Source organism: Cetorhinus maximus, chromosome 5, assembly GCF_964194155.1.
Source record: "Cetorhinus maximus chromosome 5, sCetMax3.hap1.1, whole genome shotgun sequence".
Lineage (NCBI taxonomy): Eukaryota > Metazoa > Chordata > Chondrichthyes > Lamniformes > Cetorhinidae > Cetorhinus > Cetorhinus maximus.
Genome location: NC_135883.1, coordinates 118,096,846 through 118,121,314, shown reverse-complemented (window position 1 = coordinate 118,121,314; position 24,469 = coordinate 118,096,846). Strand labels below are relative to the sequence as shown.

At 43.3% G+C, this 24,469-nt stretch overlaps 1 protein-coding gene across 6 annotated transcripts in view; it reads right to left on the bottom strand.

Annotated features, from left to right (window-relative positions):
- Positions 1-17,073: 17,073 nt before the first annotated feature.
- Positions 17,074-24,469, bottom strand: part of ahi1 (Abelson helper integration site 1) — a 301,212-nt gene continuing 293,816 nt past the window's right edge. For 4 of the 6 annotated variants that reach the window (XM_078542364.1, XM_078542368.1, XM_078542366.1 and 1 more), the window contains 2 exons: positions 23,790-23,869; positions 17,074-18,373 (listed from right to left, as the gene is read on the bottom strand). In XM_078542364.1, coding sequence (XP_078398490.1) covers positions 18,184-18,373; positions 23,790-23,869 — 270 coding nt within the window. In that variant the 3' untranslated portion in view covers positions 17,074-18,183. Of the gene's footprint in view, positions 18,374-23,776; positions 23,870-24,469 lie in introns of all 6 variants that reach the window. The other 2 variants (XM_078542367.1, XR_013576639.1) reach the window with 2 other exon arrangements.

Sequence of the window (24,469 nt, the reverse complement as noted above, 5' to 3'; positions counted from 1 at the left end):
CCCCCCGACTCTGCACAGGCGCTTTGGACGGCTCTGAATTCTGGCAAGATAGAGGGCCCTCAACAGCTCCCACCTTTGGCTTTACTGCCACACATCTGGTCCTGAACCATTCAGGAATGAGTGTGCTGTTGGTCCCAGGGTGTGTTTTTGGTGGTGTAAATGTCCAGCTCCTCTTTTATTGTCTTGACCTCAAGATGGTAGGGACCCATGGCATGGTTGTGGTGGTAGCCTCTCCCTTGCCCCCAGTGGACATGCATGGTGGTTCACTATCCCTCTTATTCCTTTAGTTTTGGATTTAGGCTGTCCTGTGGCACTGCCTTGGGTGACCACAAGCACTGGTATTTTCCCTTCTGTCTTGTATGGGAAAGGCAAAGCGGAGGGGGTGAGGTTCTCAACTGTACTGTCCCAACAAATGCTGGGGATTCCTGCTCTGGCTTAGGAGACAACAGCCACCGCTGCCCACTGTTGGCCAATTTGTATCTGAAATTGTCAGATTTTAGCTAAATGCAGGGTGTGGTCTGCTTCAGAGGAGGCAGACGTTTGGTGCTGGGCTAACACCCTCAAAGCCACCCTTGCATCTTCTAACTTTTCACCTAAACAGGTATTTTTCTGCCTGTAACTTGATATTTCATTCCTAGATTAGCTCTAGTTTTTTCTGTGCCATGTTTTCCATCATGTGTTTCTGTTCCCAGCACAAATGTTTGGGCAGCATTGCCAATGCTCTCCAGCCAACCTTCACCTTCTTTTTGAAACTTGTCGACTTACGCTTAAATATTTTTTTTAAAATTAAAGGAATAAGGTGCACACGTGTGCCTCACAGACCAACTTGTCTCAGCCCTTCTTTAGCTTATGTTTCTGGGCGGAATTTTCCGTGCCCACACACGTTGAGCGCGCTCAGTGGCGTGAGCAGACAATATGGCGGGAAGGCCATATATCGGTTTCATGACGTCGTGAAACCAGTTTGCGATCGTCCACTCAGCCCATCGATGGTGGGCTGGAATTATACCCACACCGCCCCCACCACCCCACCCCCTCAGCTGGGTCGTCTGCCCACATCAGTGTGATTGCACGCCGACATGTTTCACAACACCATATAAAAGGTGTGCACTTGGCGGGCTGCACTTTGAGGGGAACTCGGAGGTGAGTGTGCAGTAATGCTGAGGAGCGCTCACAAGGGTCACCTGTTGGACCAAAAGGTTGAGGTGACTTGTGGGGGAGGGGCAAGGGCTGCCCTACAGTTGAGGCGCATTGGAGGGGGGGCAAAGAATGCCCCTGCAGTTGATGGTAGTGCACAAGCACATTCCCTGCGGGGGGATGGAAGCAACCATGCATTAGGGAAACCTCGTGTAAAGTGACCATTCCTCTGCAGCTGAGACAGTTCAGATGCAGCCACATTGATATGATTGGAGTTGGGCCTCTGGCTTCTCTGCCCACTCAAGCAACACAGAGGCATGAAAGTGCCACCAAGTTCTCCAGAGCTTTTCACCCCTCGGGCACAGACTGCAAACCAATGAGCATTTTAGTGAACTGCAGAACAGTTGGATGACTGTGTTCGTTGTACAATCTCCTTGCTAAAGCTGGTCATGGAGCAGCCACTGCTGGAGGTGCTCACAGCCCCTTGCAATGTCATCATCCTGGTTTGGACCAGACTACCCTATGGTTCAAGCTAACAGTGCAGCCTTGCAGTGCGGGTTAGGAGAATACCTGTGCCTGAGCTAAGAGCCCAGCATGCAGTCCAATGGGCAAATCTGCTGCCAATCGGTCAGGCGGAGTGGGCGGAGGTAGGTGGGGTTTCGGGCAGCCATGCAGCGCACAAATCTCTGTCCATCCAAGTGGTGGCCAGCACTCTCCGGGATGTGTTAGGGAGCCTCCAGACTTAACCAGGACAGGTTCTTAGTACACCCAAGCCAACCCACACGTCTCTGTCTTTCATCCTGCAGGGGGAGTGCGTCAGGATCCTGGAGCCTGATGAACTAGCTGTATGCCTTATGGCTTACAGAGAGCAAAGACGACAGAGAAGAGAGCGATGAAGGCGCCTGTCTGCACAGAGGGAGGAGCAGCACCCTCTGGAAGAAGGGGAGGCTGGGGCTCCCGCACACGCCGCCCAAGAGCCACATGAGCCATTGCTGGTTGACGTCTAACTAGACCCAGAGTCTATAGACGCCGCCTTTCATTCCTGCAGATGACCGAGAACAAGTGTCACCGAAGACTGCACATGTCTAGGGAACAGGTTGGTCACATCTGCCAACTACTGCAGGATTTGGTACTACGGGGACATGGAGGACATCGACTGTCAGCGGCTGTGAAAGTGACCGTGGTGCTCAATTTCTACACCAGTGGCTCCATTCAGGGCTCCACAGGTGACCTCTGTGGGATCTCACAAGTCTCCACCCACAAATGCATCCATGAGGTCATGGATGCCACCTTCGCGAGGGCACACAACTTTGTGCATTTCGCCCGGGACCAGGAGAGCCAGGATGCAAGAGCGATTGGATTTTCCCAGATCTCAGGTTTCCCACAGATGCAGGGTGCCATCGACTGAACTCACGTGGTGCCCAGATCTCCGTGGCAACAAGCGGTCAACTATGTCAACTGTAAGGGCTTCTACTCGCTGAATGTGCAGCTGGTGTGCGAACACCACAAACGCATCCTGCGGGTCTGCGCACAGTTTCCAGGGAGTGTCCATGACTCCTACATCCTCAGTCATTCAGAGATCCCTGGCATCTTCATAGAAGCTGCAGGGATGGCTCCTCAGGGACAAGGGCTACCCGCAGCAGGCATGGCTGATGACACCCGTGCGGTGGCCTCAGACTGCAGCAGAGTGAAGATATAATGAGGCTCATGCTGCAGCTCGCAACTTGGTGAAGCAAACCATCGGGATGCTGAAAAGGAGGTTCCGGTGCCTGGACCGGTCTGGTGGAGCCCTGCAATACAGCCCCCAGAGGGTGTCACACATCGTCATCATCGCCTGTGCCCTTTACAACTTGGCTCTACAATGTGGAAAGGAACTGGCTGAGGAGGAGATGGAGGAGCTGGAGGTCTCCTCCAATGAGGAAGACATCGATGGGGAACAGGGTGAGGAGGTCATCGAAGGTGACGATGACGGCGATGAGGCCCTCGCACTGGCCAGACAAGGCAGGCGTGCACGGGAGGCTCTCATAGCTGCTAGATTTGTGGAGGATGATGATGATATGCAGTGAGGAGATACCATAAATCCTCATATTGCATCTGTGAACATTTGACTCGAGTCTGGTCTATGGCAGTGCACATACCCTCTGTGATAATGCTCCTGTCATGGAGATGTAGTGGAGGCCCTAATAGTCACTAGATTCCAGGAGGATGATGACGACATGCAGGACACCCCATAGATCTTCACATAGCATCTGAGAATGTCTGACTCCTGTCTGGCTGAGGGCATCTCGTTTGCACTCTGAGGTCAGCATCATATCATAGAGATACAGCCACGAAACTTTAAAGCACCTGATCCTCTGTCCACCTTCAGCACCCAACCCCTTCAGGAACACAGCATCACTGGCCAAAGATTCTGCAGAGATGGGGGCCAGCCCCACCTTAAAGGTGCTGAGAGCACACAGAGAGAATGACGGAACTCTGTGACGCCTGCCCACGACATTCTGGCAGCAATGTCAAGCACCGGCGAGATGCAGGCATCAGTAATGTGTCCCGTCAGTGTGAAGCCAGACCATCACTTCGGTCTGTGGGCTGCACAAAGGACTGAGACACCTGCCTTTATCTTGTGCAGAAAGATTTCACATCTGACTGACATGAACACTGTTCATCGGAACAAGGAGCCATAGGCAGGGAGACATTCTTGGGAGTTTACTTACAATAGCGAACATTTTGTACAGATGATTAACATCCGTGCCCAGGCTGCGCAACTGCATCTTCTTAACCTTCCTAACCCTGTCTTGGTGCTCCCCCAACATCCATAGTGGAGGTGGAGATAGCCTGCTGACTGCTGCGCCCTGTTGATAGGCGTGCTCTGGAGGGCCGAGGCCTACGTTCGGGGTCCTACTGTGTGGCGGTGGCACCATCCTCGGCCTGTGAAGCTGGAGTTGCAGAGGTCACAGGAAGAGAGGATTCGGATAGGCTGGACACTCCCCAATTCACCTGGGTGGATGGCCCTGGGGTGTGCACTTGCTGATCCTCCTCCCTATGGGTGCCTGAGAGCCCCTGGCAGACTCCTTGAGGAGAAGGGGAAGCTGGATTGAGATCAAGCTGCCCTACACCCCTCTCACGTACACACTGTTTGAGGCCAAATATGGTGTCAGTGATCGAGTTCAGCCCATGCAGCAGCGCAGGAGGGAGGTCCTGGACCAAGGTCTCCATGGTGGCCGCCATCCTACCAGTGGTGACCTCGGTGTGTTGGCATGCAGGCGCTATCACCTCAGCCTGAAGGCAGATGGACTCCTCCATCGTGCCTTGCAATCTGAGGAGTGCAGTGGACATCCCTTCCTGATGTTCCCGAGCTTGCCTTTGTAGCTCCAGCAACTGAGACATAACCGAATCCAGAGGCTCATCACCTGACTTGGGCTCAGCAGATTTCTGGCCTCCAGCAGTCCCCCAAGTGCCGGTCTCTGCCGTTGTCTGCTGTGGATCAGACAGTGCGATGTGCTCAGCAGATTGTGATCCTGAGGCTACTGTAAAGCTAGGTCCCACCGAGGGGTGTGTCTCTGCGCTGGTGGAGGGTGTGGGTGAGCGCTGTGACGGAACTTCAAGGAGGGTGCCTTCAGATTCCTCTTCAGAGGTTTCTTCGGAGCTTAACTGGCAGCCCTGGGTCATGGACTCCGTCGGCTGTTTCCCAGATGTGCCTGCGAAAGCAAGGAGAGATAATTAGTACATGTCAGTGGCCTGTGAAACAGGACACATCACTCACAACATGGTTGTCTGATGGATGTTGCACTGCTGGATCCTCACTTGTTAGAGTAGCGCCGACCTCACCGTCAGCACAGGACTGGTCCTGGTCATCGCCGGCCAGCTGGATGGCCCTGTTTTCAAAGTCCGTGAGGACCTTGATTTCAGGCTTTCCCCCACCAATGTGTGACCTCTCCCTCTTGTTGTGTGTCAGCTTGTCCTGCATGAATAGAGATGGAGGGAGTGTAAGCAGGACGCCTGCCAGGCCAGAATGGTAAGTATGCTTTGCACCGGTGGGTGGTGAGTGGTCCCATGGATGGGATGAGAACAATGGTGGTGTGTGAGAGTGAATGGTGATATGTCTTGAACTGGCAGTGAGTGAGGGCCCTGTGGATGTGTGATGGGTTTGAGAGTGTGAGAGTTGAGAGTGATGAGAAGAGTGACTTACCTTTGTGGAATGAAGATCATCATTCATCCTCTTGCGGCACTGGGTGGCTGTACTCTTTTGCAGGGCAGTGGCATTGACCATCACCTCCCAAGCTGGATTGGTGATGTTGCTGCCCATCATGCAGCCAGATTGGGGGTAGAGGACGTCACAGCGGGACTCCACTGCATCCAAAAGGCGCTTGAGGGACATGTCATTGATCCTGGGGGCTGCAGTCTTCTTGCCTTTCAAGACCATGTCTTCCATGGAGCAGCTCTGGCCCGGAAGCACTGAGAGGTATGCACATGGCTGCACTTTAAATATGGCACCCGACGTGATGAAGCAGCGAGGTGATGGAGTGGTGGGTGAATGAGAGCCCGCCTGCCATGAAAACGGTGTGCATAATTAACATGGCGGGTTTGGGATGATACAGCGTGAGAAGCCACCATTGCAGCTGACGGGTAAGACATCATTTTACCCGTCTGCTACCGCACTTAGTGCAAATCTGGGTCGATCCCACTCTCTTATTTCTGGACATCCTCAAAAAGTCTACCAATAATGAAATGGTAACCTCCATCGCATTCTCAGGATGTCTTTCACCCCCAGGCATGCCTGTTTTCTTTTACTGGCTATCTATCAACTGTTTCCTGTAAAATGTCAATGGCATTGTACCTATGGCTTTGCTTACTATCTCTATCCAGCCCTAGCGACATGTTGCTTCTCATAAACAAAACAAATGAACGCCTATCACTGTGTATTCCCACTGCTGACACTGCGGTGAGATTTGATGGGGGTTGGGGGGGGTGCGGTGGTGGTGGGTTTGGGGTGGTAATAGTTTACTCAAAAGACTTGAGGAGTAACAAGTTATTTAGTTTAAATGTTTAAAGTGGTTTATTGAGAACCAACAGTTCAAATACATAATCAGAGTAGACAAAGTAGGCACATGACCCGTGATAGATGAGGTTTGCTGCTCCCAGGCAGACGGACTGAACAGCCTAGTCTCTGTAGCCAGTACTAATGATCTCTTCCATGCCTTATTCGCTACACTCATGCTCTTTCCATCTTGACGGTCAGTTTATGTACTTTATTTTTAAGGGCTGGTGGGTAGCTTATGCCAATAACTCGTCCAATTACATCTTCCTACATGATTGCTGATGACACAAAACTAGGTGGGAATATGAGTTGTGAGGAGGATGCAAAGAGGCTTCAAGAGGATTTAGATAAGCTAAGTAAGCGGGCAAGAACATGGCAGATGAAATAGCATGTGGAAAAATGCGAAGTTATCTGCTTTGGTAGGAAAAACAGCAACGCAACATATTTCTTAAACATTGAGAGATTGGGAAGCGTTGATGTCCAAAGCAACTTTTTTTTATTCATTCACTTCGCTGGCTGGATCAGCTTTTATTGCCCATCCCTAGCTGCCTATGTATCTTTGTTCATGAGTCACTGAAAGTTAACATGCAGGTGCAACAAGCAATAAGGAAGGCAAATAGTATGTTAGCCATTATTGCAAGGGTATTTGAGTACAGGAGTAAGGTCGTCTTGTTGCAGTTATAAGAGCCTTGGTGAGACGACACCTGGAGTATTGTGTAGAGTTTTGGTCTCCTTACCTAAGGAAGGATATACTGGCCATAGAGGAAGTGCAGCGAAGGTTCACCAGACTGATTCCTGGGATGGTGCGATTCTCCTATGGTGAAAAGATGGGATGTCGGACTAAATCGGTCGGCTCTTTTAAAGAGCTAGTACAGGGATGGTGGCTGAATGGCCCCCTTCTTTGCTGTAAGATCCTATGATTCTCTGAAAATGAGCATTATTGCAGGCAGGTCCAAATTGGTCAGTGAACAAAGTCTTACAAAAGGTTTCATCCAACAGAACACCTATTTGCTGCCATGAAAATAACTTAAAAGTGCGAATAATATTGTTTTAAAAGCTGAAAATATTCCTGTTAGAGGGGAAATAACGCCAGGATATTAGCAGTCATTCTAAATTGTAATTCCTCATTCAGTCAAAACAACAGGAATATTATATAAAAGCAAAATACTGTGGATGCTGGAAATCTGAAACAAAAACAGAAAATGCTGGAAAAACTCAGCAGGTCTGACAGCATCTGTTGAGAGAGAAAAACAAAGTTAATGTTTCCAGTCTGTATGGCCCTACTTCAGAGCTGAAGAGAAGTGATAACATTTATACTGTTTAAGGGGGGTGGAGCAGGTGGGGCTGGATAGAAGGCCAGCGATAGGTGGGGGACAAAGGAGGGATTGATAAAGATGTCATGAACTAAAGGATAAAGGGATTGTTAAATGTAGTGATTAATGCTAAAAGAAAAGGTGCTAATAGTGGCGTAAAGGTAAGAAAGCAGAATGTGATTATAGCAGAACAAGGTTAGCAGTGTGTGAATGAACAACATGGAACAAGTGACAGATGGCCTGCGGGGGATGGGGTGGGGGGAGGGGGTGGTGGTGGGGGTAAAAAAAAAGGATCGAAAATGGGATAAAAAAGGGGATAAAACTACAGATAAATGAATAAAAATAAAACAAGTGGATAAAAAGTAAAAATGAATGTAGAAGGGGGTAAAAAAGGGGGTGAGGATGGAGGAGAGAGCTTATGGTCTGAAGTTGTTGAACTCAATGTTAAGTCCGGAAGGCTGTAAGGTGCCTAATTGGAAAATGAGGTGCTGTTCCTTCAGTTTGAATATTATATACTTCTGGACCTCAGCTGTTGTAATCAGTCATTAAGATGTTTTGAGTATTGTGTTTTTTTTTCTTTTTCCGTTAAATCTGCTGGTAGAATTACATTTTTTTCTCCTAATTATCAATGAATTATTTTTGTTTGGGGTGCAGAACAATGGGGAAAATGGGCATTATGCTTATGAAGCCCAAGTTCCAATTTTGATCGCTGGTAGTCCTTAAACCAACTTGAATCCGCATTTAAATGCTTACAAAAACATTACTAAAATAACACATGCTACTATTAAAAGATGGTGGAATTACCAATACTTAGGGTATACAACATTTTCTAAACTTGTTTTTGCTTTAAGGGAACCTCCCTACATTTCACCATTCTCTTCAACCATGATGACCAATGTGCACAGAGTAAGATTCTCAGTTCTCTGGAAAGACCTTTGTTTCTAATATCTCTCCCATTGTCATAGGAATGGGCGGGAAGGAGTTGCCCTGGGAGTATTCAAAACTGACACCAGACCTCATGAAGACTCATGGCATCAGGCCAAATATGGGCAAGGAAACTTCATCAATGACCAATGACCTTCCCTCCATCATAAGTTCAGAAGTAAGAATGTTTGCTGATGATTGCACAACATTCAGTACCATTCACAACTCCTCAGATACTGAAGCACTCCGTGTCCATACGCAGAAAGACCTGGACAATATTCAGGCATGGGCTAAGTGGCAAGCGACATTTGCACCACACAAGTGTCAGGCAATCTCAATCTCCAACGAGAGAATCTAACCATTGCCCTTGACATTCAATGGCATTACCATCACTGAATCCCCCACTATCAACGTCCTGGGGGTTACCATTGACCAGAAACTGAACCGGTCCAGCCATAAAAATACAATGGCTACAGAGACTGAGAATTTTGAAGCTACTAACTCATCAACCCCTCAAAGCCTGTACACCATCATGTTATTTGAGTCAGTAAAGGGGAAAGGACAAGGGAGTGGGACAAATTGGATTGCTCTTTCAGACAGCAGGCACAGGTACAATGGGCCGAATGGCCACATATTGTGCTGTATGATTTTATGATTCAATCCAGTTTTATAAGGTTTGTCTGGCACGAAACAATGATTATTTTGTGCTCTATGAATGACTGCACTGTTAATTAGATATGATGCAGCCATCTCAGCAGATAATCTCAATACAAATATTTTAAAATAAAAGAACCAGAACCATATCAATACATTCACTTAATGTTTTAATTGTTATACGCCTGAAGCTAGATAGTGTTTTCATTTGAAAACATAACAAAAGTTGCCATGATGGGATTCCATCACATTTATAATTGCCGTTTAAAAATTATGTTTAACATTGCTAACTGGAAGGACATAAGAGCTAGTTGAACATTGACATTTTTCCATGTAGTTTGGCCTGTTTCCTGCCTGTTTCTATTTAACCAATTTTCTCTTGCTATTTCTACCACCTCCCATTTTCTTGTCTTGTGTTGTCATCAGTGTCTGAATAGCACAAGTCAAATACTCATTGACGATGAGCTAAAATTGGAATGGTTACTGCACTAAAAGTACAGATTACTTTCAAAGTACCATTATTTTAACTTAATGTCAGAGAGTGATGCTTAAGAAGTAATGATCCTTTAATCCATATTATTGTTAAAATGAATCATTCTAAAGAGGTAGCCCACTATGGTATTTGTTAACGCTTTAATAGTGGAAGGTGTAAAACAGATATTGCAGATTTCTGATGCAATACAAACTTGCTGATGCATTAAAAAAAATTAAGCTTGTTTAAATATGATACCGTCCATTTAATGAAGATTTTTAAAAGCCTATTTTAAGGTTTTCAAACATGTGGAGACATTCCAGTGTAATTAACTATCTAGACATCAGAATCCAGTTATCAGAATGCAAACATTCCACTTAGTTCACATAGTTATTTTGCAAGATGTTCTGTCAGAAATTCAGTTAGTTTACCCAAAGAAAACATTGATTAGAAAAGGTTGATGGTCTAGTGGGTAAAAAATGATTAACTGTTGTGGTACTGAGCCATAAAGATCAGAAGCTTCCGGGTTTGATTCTTAGTCTATGCTGAATTAGCTGATTCAGTAGCATGCTACAATGTACCTCAGTACTTTTAGGAAAGAGGAAAATTTTGCCAGAACTCCTGTCCCTAAAATTTAGTGATTCCCCATTGGAAAGAGTATAAGAGGTAGAATACCTGTGGATCATCTTCCAGTCGATCCACAGTAACTTCAGTGGAAGACAGCAGGCTGGTGCAACTACTAAGCAGTCACCTAGAACAGCAAAAACCTGAATGAACTATTCATGAAACTACATAAATAAACAAACAGGCTTCAGCATTGGAAGTGAAAGGTCTAGATCTGCTGATATACATTCACATATACTAACATACATATAGATTTCTATGTATTTACATTGCAAACTTTTCCAAAATTTCATATATTTCTCATTCTGTTTATGAGAGTTTTACAAATTTGTACATCTACATGACTATCCCAAAACTGCAAAGCAGCAAATATCAAAGAATGTAATTTAATCTAGCCCACTCTATCGTAATGATTAATTGTGTAAATTACTGCAATTATTTTTTTTTATTAATCTTAATCGTGACAATACTTCATACCTTCTCCCTAACTAGCTTCTTACTAAATGTAATGAACTTGCCACAGCTGTGATGAACAAATTTTAAAAAAAGGAACCACTTTGAAGAAAACAACAACTCCTGGTACAATGCTCTTGCCAGGCTTTGCATAAATAAAAGTTGGCTTGTCACCTGGAACTCTGAACTTGTTCAGGACGATGATCATTAAAAGGAATTGAATGATAAAGCAACAGCTGCCACCTGTAATCGACAAAATGTTTTACAAACATTTGAAATGATCAGAATTTGTTAATAGGCTTTAAGCTTTAAATTAAAAACTGATGCACTTATTTGTATTGCATACTTCAGACAATGGAGTGGAACGGTCAAATATAGTTTTGCAAAAAAAACTTTTGAATTGTTGACTGTTTTCAACTGTGAACAGTCTTCGGCAATCTAGGTTTAGTGCAATGTGCCTCAATGTGTGGCTGACCCCTTGGGAGTTGAAGCGGAAACAGGTCTTGCATTTGTAAATGTTAAAACACTACAGTGATTCCTCAAACATCTGTATCCAGAAGTTCTAATCATCTGGTCGTGCATAATTTCTATCTGCTAAGGAAATAGCTTAACAGTGTGGGTTTAAGACACAGGTGCATTGCATCACCTTGTTTATATTCCATCCTAGACCCAGTCCCAACAGACCAAAAACAGCACTCTATGATAACTGTAATCTATCAAGCAAACAGAATTTGCACTTAACGCTTCTTTTTTTACAGTGTGCATCAGTTTGGTGCCACATATAGTAGTTAATCCTGTAATTGAGCTCAGTAAATGCTTGTTTTTTTTGGTCAGGCAAATGAAACATCATGGCGTTACTTTCAACCCACATTACACCATTATCTACTTAGTTTCAAACCAGTACAGCACTTCCACTGTAAATTTCCTTTTGGGTTTATCACATCTCCATATAAAGTGAAAAAGAATATTCAATTGGCCAGCATTGTAGCAACCACATAACTATGTATTCAGAACAAACCAAACTGGGTGTTTCAGTTTGCCTGACCTGTCATATAAAAATTAATTGCAGGATGTTGCGAAAATGGCTTGGCTCCAAATATTTCATGTCACATTGTATTGAGCTTAGTTTCCCCATTTCTAAATTTGTGAACTTCAAAATCACCAAGTGGTTAACAACTGTGCAATAATGCATTCTATGATCTTCCTCATGTATGGCATATTGCATTTAAGTCATTTCTCTTAAGCAAAATACCAACACTTTCTCCGAGAACCTGTGTTCATTTCCAATTAAAATGTACTGTTAATTTCCACTTTTAGATAGGGTCAGTAGTAGCTAATTCATTGGTATTGTAATGACATATATTACCATGCACTGCAGTGGAATGTGATAAAGAATTGTGATGTTCCTGATGCAAGCTGTTTAATTTTCATGGTTTGTTGTTCCATTGTAATTAAGGAAAGAGCAGTCCATTATTTTAGTTACACAATGCCAGATGGAGAGTCCTTGGATGACTGCTGACATGTGCCAAGCATGTTGTCTGCCTGTCGCTGTGCAAGGCTCCACTTCAGAATCTCCAGGGGGCACATTATTCTCCCCTCCGAAAATGGTTTGTGCAAGGCACTCTGTAGTACTTGCAGACAAAATAAAAAAAGGCAAGTTCAAGTTAAGTTAGATTGTGCCAGTAGGAAGTTAGCAAGTGATTCCAAAGTGTATATGAGCTCATCCTTGTAAATAATGTGATGATATAGACACCATTAATAATAAAAACAAATATTCACATTTGTGCACTTCATAGTTTAAGCATCTTGCATCACAATTATTTGTTACTGCACTGCAGGTAAAAAATAAAATCAATTAAAGCCGTATTCTTTAAGGTGGCAGAGTAGTGATTCAATCTTGGAAATCAAGTCTCAGTATGTGCTTTATTAAAATGAATAGTGATGAATCAGTATTATGTTGATTCCCTTGGACCTTTTTAAAATCTCTAAATTTGGCCATGGATTCACTAAGCCAGAGAGGGAAATACTAACTTGTTCTTGCTTGTTAGTAGTTTGATACTCAATATATTTTGCCAGTATCTTTTTAGCATTGAGATATAAATCCCCTTGTAATAAAGTTCAACTGGACTATTAGCAAAACTGAGTTTGATTTTCTGTGTACTGTCTTGAAAACAATTCAACAGGAAATATATAAAACAAAAATTAATGAAATGTTTTGAGGCTTAGTGTCAAAATATTAGTGGTTATTCTGTTGGTAGAAGAATTGATGTGATATGTGGCATTGATGTACCTGGTAAGGAATACCAACTACATTGTTAATCAAATTTTTGTCTTTAAACAAGTACAAAATTTATGGAAGACACAAACAATATACCTTAGCAGATAAATAAGAAGCTGACTATAAAATACTGTTACCTTTAAAACTCCAAATAATTTCTGAGTAATTATTTTTAATTTTGGTCATGAAGATAAAGATTGATTTAATACATGAAACATTCGTTGTATGTAGAACAACATAAAGGTTCAGTAAACAAACATATTTTAAAATTATTAAAGCACTCACTAATTTTTATAATTCCGATAGTTTTATGATAAACACAGTCACTCTGAAGCTTATCAAGCAAATGACAAAGAATGGAACTAGCATCTGATTTAAAAGCTAAACCCTCTAGAGCTGGTATAATCATAGTGACAGTCCATGGAAAGGAGGGGGAAAACTGTAAACATATATTTCAAATTCTTTCCAACTATACAGCCTTGTATTTATTAAACAAGTGCTTTTGCTTTTCCTCATTCTTGCTTTGGACAAAGTATACTCCATTCACCTGAGGAATTAGAGCAGAAGGAAGTAATGAATGTAGTACCTCATTAGTGACTCTGCATCTCCAGCTTCTGCAGAAAGGCCAACAGCCCAGCCATTTTTCATTGCTGTCTGTGCATGCTTACATTGGAGCATTGTTCAGTCTAAGTGATCCTGACGTTCAATTACTAGGAAACAATTATGGCTGGTCTGCCGTTTTAGGCCACTTGTCAGCAAGGACTTTCTGCTGTCATGCCTTCTTGTGTTCTCCTAATCACTCCCTACTTGGGTGTGATCCACCCAGATTAATTTCTCCATCTTTTAAACAGTTTCAGCAACACTGCAAGATACCACCCCACAGAGTTTCTCCAGATAATTCTGCATAATAGTTCACCAAAAATATATAGAGAATAAGGTTCTGATCAAGACAAGGGGCTGAACTATCCCTCTCAAGTCAGGAACTCGGAGATAGGAAAATTCCTGACTCCACAAAGCCAACTCGAGAGAAAGTTCTTCAGGTATTCTGGGGGGTGGGGAGAGGGGTTGCGGATAGGAGTCAGGCCCACCACCCCCGGAAAGAGTTGGAGGCAGCCACAGAGGCTGCTCTGGGACTTGTAGGAAAAAGTATAAAACAAAAAAAAAAGTCCTCTAGTCGTCGTCCCTCACACACACTCACCCCGCACCCCCACATGCTCCCCATGCCCCGTCCATGTCAACTCATACCACCTCATGCCCCCTACCCACCCCCATGGCCTGTCACACCTCCTATGCAAACCTATGCCCATCTACGCACTCCCATGGCCCTTTATGGCCTTTATTCCAACCTATTCCCCTCTTCCCACCCTCCATGGCCCTTTATAGCCCCATGCCAACCAATGATCCTCCACTCATCCCCATAGCCCTTTACAATCCTTATGCCAACTATTGCCAGCTCATGCCAAGCCACAGCCCCTCTTTTTCCCTTACACCCTCCATGCCAACTCTCCCAGTATGTACCATTGGCAGATGTCAGGAGCCATGCAGAGAGAAAATAAAATTAAGTTCTAAATGTCCATTGATGACGTCACTATTTAAATAAAACTGATTAAAAAAAAGTCACTGCATTTAAATTCCTTTAACTATTTAAACCCTTATAAAAACAAACATTTCCTTCAAGTGCTTGAACCCCGTTGGGGGGGGGTTGTGCGGGGGCAGGGGCGGGCGCGAACCCAATCGGCCCCCCCCGATTGGGTCCGCGCCGCCATTTTATGTGGGCGGACCAATTAAGGCCTGCCCAGCGTGATGCACAAAAGAGGTGCCTCAGGGAGATTAGTTTAAGTTTTACAAAGCTGAATAAAGAAAAAAATTTAAGACATATCCCCTCATGTGACAGTGTCAAATGAGCTGGGACATGTCAATGCATTTTAAAAAAATTTTTTACTCAATTTATAAACACTTCATGAAACCTCATCCCGCCCGTGGATGAGCTTTCATGAAAAATGCGAAGGCCGCCTGGGCACTTCGCCTGCCCGCCAACCTTAAGGTTGGACGGGCAGCTCCGTTTATTCGTTGAATTAGTTCTTAAATGGCTTTAATAGGCCTTTGACAGTTTGGTGAGCGCGCAGCCGGCGTGGAGGTGTGCCTGCTGAACTGAAAATCTAAATGACGTGCGGTGACGTTGGGACGCACGCCCGATGTCACCCCGCATCATTTTATGCCTCAGCGAGCGGGCCCTGCCCCCGCTCGCCAAGCCAAAAATTCTGGCCCATGAAGCGGGATTTTCCGCACCCGCCCGCCACCGTGATCTTCTGGTCCCGCTGCAAGTCAATGGACTTCTGGCTGGGGCGCCGCTTCGCCTGCAGCAGGTCCCACTCATGACGGGGCAGGAAAATCCTGGCCCATATTTGAGGCAGAAACAGTAAAACAATCATTGAATTTAGGTGACAATGTTAAACCAGTTTAAAACTGCTTCCTGGGAATGAAAACTCATATGCATGAAAGTAGGTGACTTATAATAATGATAAAAATGAAAAGTAGTCACTAGGTGGGATTTAACGCACCCACCCACTGTTGCGATCTTCTGGTCCCGCCGCAAGTCAATGGCGGGTCCCACACGCAACGGGGCCAGAAAATCCCGGCCTAGGAATCCTAAAGCATCTCAATATGTTGGTAAAGATCCAACCTGCTTTTATTTCATTCTAAGTGATGCACATTTTACTTTACTGCATTGATTGGATTTCTCCATTTGCTTACCTACTTTGGAAAAAATCTGCCATCAATAAGATTGTAAACTTCAAACATAAAATAACCCAAGTAAATTGTACTAATACACTATACTCAAGGCCTTCATCAAGTACTTACACATCCATAAGTACTATAACTATTGAAGATAGATGCAGGAATCAATGTCCTGGGATTCAAGCACTTCAATCAAATACCACAGCAACATAATCTAATAAGAATATAAGTGTTGGGGAAAATATGTTTGGACATTATATATTTAGCTAGCTCTATTCAGATCAAGAAACATCCCAGATGAATCAAGCTCTTTCACTTACATAGAAAGTTTCTACTAAAGGGTTAGAAATTATTTTCAAGAGCTAGACAAGTTATGCGAAGTCAAAATTAGCAAGACAATAATATCTCTTTTAACACTATAGCAGAACATAACAGCTTTGGTCACCTCTCCTAGTAGCTCCCTCTTTGGCTCAGCATCCATTGTTTTGATTCTGCCTCTGCGAAGCCCCATGAAACATTTTTCTACATTCAAGCTGCTATATAAATGGAAGTTGTTGTTGGTTAACACTAAAACAAAAATAATAAAATTACACCTAAAGGCAGAATTTTATGGTCCCCCACTACTGGGTATGAAGGCAGGTAGGGCTTGTAAAATGCAGCACACAGGCCCGCTGTGTACTCTGACCTGCTCCCATTTTACAGGGGGCAGTGCAGGTGTATGGCGGCCCACTTGCCCGTGGGTCTATTGTGGACCTTAAATGGCCAATTAAGTGTCTCATTCCTCCTCTGCTCCTATTTTACCTGCAGCGGGGGAGGCCAATGCCAGATGGGTAGTCCGGCAGCTTTAACTGAAAGAAGGGGGGAATCTCCTTTGGGCTCCCTTATGTGCATTGGAGGCATTCTCCCAATAAAGTCATACACCTCCTTTAACCCTCTCCCCCGGGACTCTCAAAACCGGCCCACAACCCCGCTAGCTGCGGCATCCCAGCCAGGGTCCAGTGATACCCCGAACATACCTAAATTTGGCCTTCATTAACTCCTCTTCATAGCCTGCAGCTCCATATGTGGCCACCGCTCAAACCTGATGCTGCTGGGGCTACAGAGCTGCGGGCCAATTGGTCAACAGCTCTCTCAAAGCAGAATTTCTTCCCCAGATGGGGGTGCAAGATTTACCCGTAGGTAATTAACACCCCATCTAGTGTTAAGTGGTTGCGGGTATTGGTGGGGATGTGTTCCCCGTTGACTCTTCGGGTGGCAGGGCGGGAAGCTTGCCACTGAAAAGCCCTGCCCCTAGTTTTATTCTGCTTTGTTACCGATGCATGTAGAAAATGATTGATCTCCATTGACAACACTGGAAAATTCATCCCACATCTTTTGTGTCTTAATTAAGAAAGGCAGAAAATGTTAGATTTCCACTTGGCACAAAGCAAAATAATAAAGCATCAGATTCATAATAAAATGTTTATTGCTTAAAGCATTTTCATTTCCTACTGAAGAAGGTAATCAAAAAGACACATACTCAAAAATTACAAAAAAATTACATCCAGTGGCCAAAAATGTGGGAAGGGTTTCAAAAATATTTGATAGTGTAACATATGACAACATTCTTTAGCTGATGATTAAGGCTAAAATGGTATTACTTTTAAACAAAAAAATCATAGCTTATGAATACGTCAGTATTTAATAGGTGAAAATTTTCACTTGACAATAAATATTACAAGCTTCTGAAAAGTAAATCTTCGTTTATGAAAAAGTACATTCGAAGTAAGTTGCACATATTTTTAATAATCGAGTTTTTCCAAATATAGATCGGTTTGGCTAAACAGAAACTGAAACTGCCATTATATTTAAAACATACAAATTGGCATTATCTTATATAAAGTTATTTTCGAAGAATGAGGGCTGAAGGTAAACTTGACAGCTATGAAATTTGCCTCTTTGTTCAATTCTGATTGGTTTAAAGATAGTTTAGATAAATTATACTATAACCATTGAATTTCCTGCATTACATAAACTAGAATATAAATATTAAAAACAAAGACGACCTTCATCAAACAATAGAAACACGCAGAGGTTAATTTAACTTCAATCACCAGTACTAAAAAAAATGAAAATAATATAAATATTAATTGTATCTGATAAGAAAGGCTTATTTAAATATAATACATATAAGATAGGCATTAATTTTAATCTGATAACAAAGGCTTATTTAAATATAATACATTCTGTCCCCAATTAATAACATCACTGCAGCTGATGCAAGCACAATACACAGTAAATGTGCTTTCCTTCAATTAAATTAATCAATCCTCCCCATAATAAACCTAATTTTTTGGTAGCGTGTTGCTCAAACTTTTCTTCAAGAAAATATTCACTTTTTTGGTACTGTTAAAGATCACCTCTATTAAGCTAGTGCTATACTGTAAACCAGTCAACATTTTCTGTGCTGTAAAAAGTTATTGAAACTCACTCTATAACAGTAATAGACAGGTCCATTGCTTTCTCCCATATTATTATTTTTACAACAAGAGTCGCTTTGCTTTATTAAGGTGCTGTTCTAGTCCAGCTCAAAAGCATCATTAGTTCCTCCACTTGAACAGTAGTCTTTCACAGCTTTCTTCTTTTTTTTCTGACTTGTGATCCTTGCATCAATTTTAGGCTTGCTTTCAGTGACTATTAAATTGGATTCAGGAGTTGTTATGCCCGATGACTGAGATGCTGCTTTCTTCTTCTTTTTCTGCGATGCACTGGAAAAGTAGGGAAGTATTATTTATTAAAGTTTGAGGTTTTGTTTGTAGATTTAGGCTGTAGGGCTTAACTTAGTTTGCATAGTACGACATGATTTCTCAAAAAGCATCAACATGTGTTTCAGTTAAAATAACACCCATGATTTGGGTTCTTCATAATTGTCCATCATTTAAATACATTAAAAGGCAACTCCCCTCATATGTCAGCAGGAAAGTATTCTTCGTGGTGTGGTACTGAATAGTACAGATGGAGAAGATACATGTTTTATCCCTTAACCGTTTCGATCATGCTAATCTTGAACTGGGGCAGCACCGAGGAGGCTATTTTGGCTCCAGTGTCTCTGAGCTATAAAGGTGGAAAGAGAAAATGTCAGTCAAATGTTTGACTGTTGTCCACTGAGCCCCGCCAGGAGTTCATGGTGGATGTTGTGCCTAGAAGAGAGGTTTAACAATCACAGCCCATCGTCTATGGATTCACTGTCTAAAAATGATTGCTTGGTTAAGGTATGGGAGGGCTGCGATTAGCTGTGGAATCATACACCAGCATAGGTTATAACCTTAAGGGGAGGGAAGTAAGGGAGGAAAATTACAGGGTAAAACATAACAACAAACAAATGGCAGCCTTCTGTCTCATAAGACGATAGTTTGCATTGTGGTGGTCAATTCTATTAAGCTTGACTCCCTTGTTATGTTAACCCTCTGCAGCGAAACTGCAGTGATTTTCCTGGGCAAAATTTACGGGGACCCTGGGCTGGCCAAACGTCAGGGTCCCCCTCTCGACCCTCCTGGCTGAATTCAAAGGAATGAAAACCACTATGTTTGGCATCGGCTTGGCTTCAGGAGTTGCTGGAAAGATGACATGTTTAGATATTAGTCCACCTTTGGGCTCCACTTCAGGTTTTTTGTCAGACTTTACTATTTTAGCCTTCAACTCATTCACGATATCCACAAAGCAGTGGAGCTATGTGCCCATAGCTGGGAGTTTGGTTCATGACTGTCAAGGCATGTCCACATGCCAATGGGCTTGCACAGTGCATGTCTGGGGGCCAAACCTCCTCTGAGTTCCTCTGAAGGTTTAGCCTGGAGCTGTGAGGGATCCAGTTTCTGTGTGTCACCATGAGGAGCTGGGGACTTGCCGATGAAGAGGCTGTGTACTGACAGCGAGAGACTTGTACATTGGCTCTCATTTTTGCATTGCTGCTAGCCAGTCGTGTTGGCTGAAAATCACAGAATCACAAAGTGCAGAAGAGGCCCTTTGGCCCATCGAGTCTGCACCGACACGTGAGAAACACCTGACCTAGCTACCTAATCCCATTTACCAGCACTTGGCCCATAGCCTTGAATGTTATGACGTGCCAAGTGCTCATCCAGGTACTTTTTAAAGGATGTGAGGCAACCCGCCTGCACCACCCTCCCAGGCAGCGCATTCCAGACCGTCACCACCCGCTGGGTAAAAAGGTTTTTCCTCACATCCCCCATAAACCTCCTCTCCCTCACCTTGAACTTATGTCCCCTTGTGACTGGCCCTTCAACTAAGGGGAACAGCTGCTCCCTATCCACCCTGTCCATGCCCTTCATAATCTTGTACACCTCAATGAGGTCGCCCCTCAGTCTTCTCTGCTCCAACGAAAACAACCCAAGTCCATCCAACCTCTCTTCATAACTTAAATGTTTCATCCCAAGCAACATCCTGGTGAATCTCCTCTGCACCCCCTCCAGTGCAATCACATCCTTCCTATAATGTGGCGACCAGAACTGCACACAGTACTCCAGCTGTGGCCTCACCAAGGTTCTATACAACTCCAACATGACCTCCCTACTTTTGTAATCAATTGATAAAGGCAAGTGTCCCATGTGCCCTTTTCACCACCCCACTAACATGCCCCTCCGCCTTCAGAGACCTATGGACACACATGCCAAGGTCCCTTTGTTCCTCAGAACTTCCTAGTGTCATGCCATTCATTGAATACTTCCTTGTCAAACTGCTCCTTCCAAAGTGTATCACCTCACACTTTTCAGAGTTAAATTCCATCTGCCACTTATCTGCCCATTTGACCATCCCGTCTATATCTTCCTGTAGCCCAAGACACTCAACCTCACTGTTAACCATCCGACCAATCTTTGTGTCATCCGCAAACTTACTAATCCTACACCCCACATAGTCATCTATGTCATTTATATAAATTGCATAAATATATAAAATCAGAAGGAAATTAGCACACAAAAGCAGAAAGTATGCTAACTCTCTTCATTGACACACTAGACACATCACAATGGCCTGTTGGACACACATAATGAACAAGTTTTAATAATGTTTTTGCCCAGGTAAAATATAAATTAAAAGATAACGTTGAGGAGTTAATTGTTCTTTTTTGCTTTAGCTTTTAATTACATAAATATTACAGCAAAAGTATCCTGTAATAGTGAAATTATTTGTTTTATAATCCAACATGTCATGAAGTATCAAATTAATGTCTTCATAAAGTGAATTAATGAAATAATATGACAGATCTGGTAAATGAAATTCAATATTCACTTTGTAAATCAATTGAAATAACACTGACCTTAGACAGTATTTAAACGTACATATTATACATTAAAGTAGAATTAGAGTGCTTAATCTTGCAGACAAAGCTTTGCAGCTAAAACTGGACTAAATTTAAAAAATACCCGTTACAGGAAAACATCTCAGTCCCTCTGCTGAACTGCTTCTTCTACAAATATAATAATTCTAATCTCATAGCCAAAGATCAAACTCTCATGAAGTAATTTATTATATGATTAGAATTAAAATCCCATATTAAATTCTAACCATCCATCAACTCTCACCTTGCATGTGGTTTATTACTTTTTGTGTTAATTATACAACATTTTGAATCTACAGACTTGTTATTGTTTCTACATGCCATTGTAGCAGATATAAATATTAAAGTAAGGCTGAAATATGAATCAATTGAAAAAAGTTTGACAATATGAAGAACATAGTTAATAACTTATTTTCTTGGAATGTATAATATCTATTGGGTCAGTGAGTGTAGAAAGCATGAATACAAATAATTTGCACGAATAGTTGAATTTCAGTGAGAATTTCTACTGCAAAAACAATAGAGGTCTTGGAGTTGTTAAATTTGACATTGTAGAGCTTAATTTACATTTCTTCCAATAAAGTTTTTTGTTGTACAGTTACTCACTGATTCATAACAAGTATGTTTGGTGTGAGATTTGGATTAGAGTCAGCAGCTTTGACTTGAACAAGGCCTATTGCCTACAGCCTATTGGATTTGAATGGCATCATCAAAAGGAAACACACACAAAACAGCCCTTGCACTCTACCATTACCATCAAGCCAGGGGATCAACCATTAAAGAGTGCAGGAGGGTATGCCAGGAGCAGCACCAGGCATACCTAAAAATGAGGTGTCTACCTAGTGAAGCTATAAAACAGAACTACTTGCACGCCAAACAGCATAAGCAGCAAGTGATAGATAGAGCTAAGCGATTCCACAACCAATGGATCAGATCTAAGCTCTGCAGTCCTGCCACATCCAGTCATGAATGGTGGAGGACAATTAAACAACTCACTGGAGGAGGAGGCTCCACAAATATCCCCATCCTCAATGATGGAAGAGCCCAGCACATCAGTACAAAAGATAAGGCTGAAGCATTTGCTACAATCTTCAGCCAGAAGTGCCGAGCGGAGGATCCATCTCGGCCTCCTCTGGAGGTCCCCAGCATTATACATGTCAGTCTTCAGCCAATTCAATTCACTCCATGTGAAATCAAGAAACGGCTGAAGGCACTGGACACAGCAAAGGTGATGGACCCTGACAATATTCCTGCAATAGTACTGAAGACTTGTGCTCCAGAACTTGCCGCGCCCCTAGCCAAGTTGTTCCAGTACAGCTACAACACTAGCATCTACCCGTCTATGTGGAAAATTGCCCACGTATGTCCTGTACACAAAAAGCAGGACAAATCCAACCCAGCCAATTACCATCCCATCAGTCCACTCTCCATCATCAGTAAAGTAATGGAAGGGGTCATCAACAGTGCTACCAAGTGGTACTTGCTTAGCAATAACCTGCTCACTGATACTCAGTTTGGGTTCCGCCAGGGTCACTCAGCAACTAACCTCATTACAGCTTTGGTTCAAACGTGGACAAAAGAGCTGAACTTCCGAGGTGAGAGTGACTGCCCTTGACATCAAGGCCGCATTTGACAGAGTGTGGCATCAAGGAGCCCTAGCAAACCTGGAGTCAATGGGAATCAGGGGGAAAGCTCTCTGCTGATTGGAGTCATACCTAGCACAAAGGAAGATGGTTGTGATTGTTGGAAGTGAATCATCTCAGCTCCAGTATATCACTGCAGGAGTTACTCATGGTAGTGTCCTCGGCCCAACCATCTTCAGCTGCTTCATCAATGACCTTCTTTCCATCATAAGGTCAGAAGTGGGGCTGTTCGCTGATGATTGCACAATGTTCAGCATCATTCACGATTCCTCAGATACTGAAGCAGTCCATGTCCAAATGCAGCAAGACCTGGACAATATCCAGGCTTGGGCTGACCAGTGGCAAGTAACATTCACACCACACAAGTGTCAGGCAATGACCATCTCCAACAAGAGAGAATCTAACCATCGACCCTTGACATTCAATGGCATTACCATCAATGAATCCCCCACTATCAACATCCTTGGGGTTACCATTGACCAGAAACTGAACGGGGCTTGCCATATAAATACTGTGACTACAAGAGCAGGTCAGAGGCTGGGAATCCTGCAATGAGTAACTCACCTCCTGACTCCCCAAAGCCTGTCCACCATCTACAAGGCACAAGTCAGGAGTGTGATGGAATACTCCCCACTTGGCTGGATGAGTGCAGCTCCCACAACACTCAAGAAGCTTGACACCGTCCAGGACAAAGCAGCCTGCTTGATTGGCACCACATCCACAAACATTCACTTCCTCCACCACTGATGCACAGTAACAGCAGTGTGTGCTATCAACAAGATGCACTGCACGAATTCAGCAAGGTTCCTTAGACAGCATCTTCCAAATCCACGACAAGGGCAGCAGATAGATGGGAACACCACCACCTGGAAGTTCCCCTCCAAGTCACTCACCATCCTGACTTTGGAAATATATCACCATTCCTTCACTGTCACTGGGTCAAAATCTTGGAACTCCCTTCCTACACCACATGGACTGCAGCGGTTCAAGAAGGCAGCTCACCACCAAGGGCAATTAGGGATGGGCAATAAATGCTGGCCCAGCCAGTGACGCCCACATCCTGAGAATGAATTAAAAAAAACTACATTCTTCTAATTTTCAAATACTTCAAGGAAACACTCTACATTTCTTAGTAAAACTGAAAGCTCTAAGATTTGATGTGTGTTGATTTGAACTGGTGTTACTTACAGTTTCACAGGTGATTCTGTATCTGTGTCATGCTCAGAGATTGACTTGAGTTCCCCTGACTTGCTGATGACTGCTGACATCTGTAGGAGACAAAATGAGCGTAAGATGTAAGAAATGAAGGGGAGGGGTACTCATGCTGCTTTGTCTCGGCACATATGCAAAGCCACAGGCTTCCTGTACTTGGAATGTAAGCAGCTTGTTTGAAAAAGTTAAACCTGTCTGCCCTGATCTAGCTACTCATGTGTGGTTACAATCTATAGACTAACAGGAAAAATAGAGGCCTCCTACCATTCCCATGATACAGGAGATACCACTTTACATAGTGAGGTAAAACCAAAATAGTATGGAGAGCTGCTAAATACACCTGGGGCCATATTCTAATGCGTGTGTGTAGATCTTATTAACTTTTTAATGACTGGAATAGTATTTCTGTACACAGACCAAAATTGGTAAGATTTATTTTATTTCCACTGCTTATGTGAATAACAGAAATAAACGGCCCATGACGCTGTACATTTTTGTACTGTCATATCTTTTCTACATAATTCAGGACATTTTATTTCTGAAAAATAATCTAAAATTTAGGTGTGATAAAAGCAAAAACTGCTAGAAACACTCAGTAGGTCTGGCAGCATTTGTGGAGAGAAACAAAGTTAAAGTTCCAGGTCGATGACCTTTCA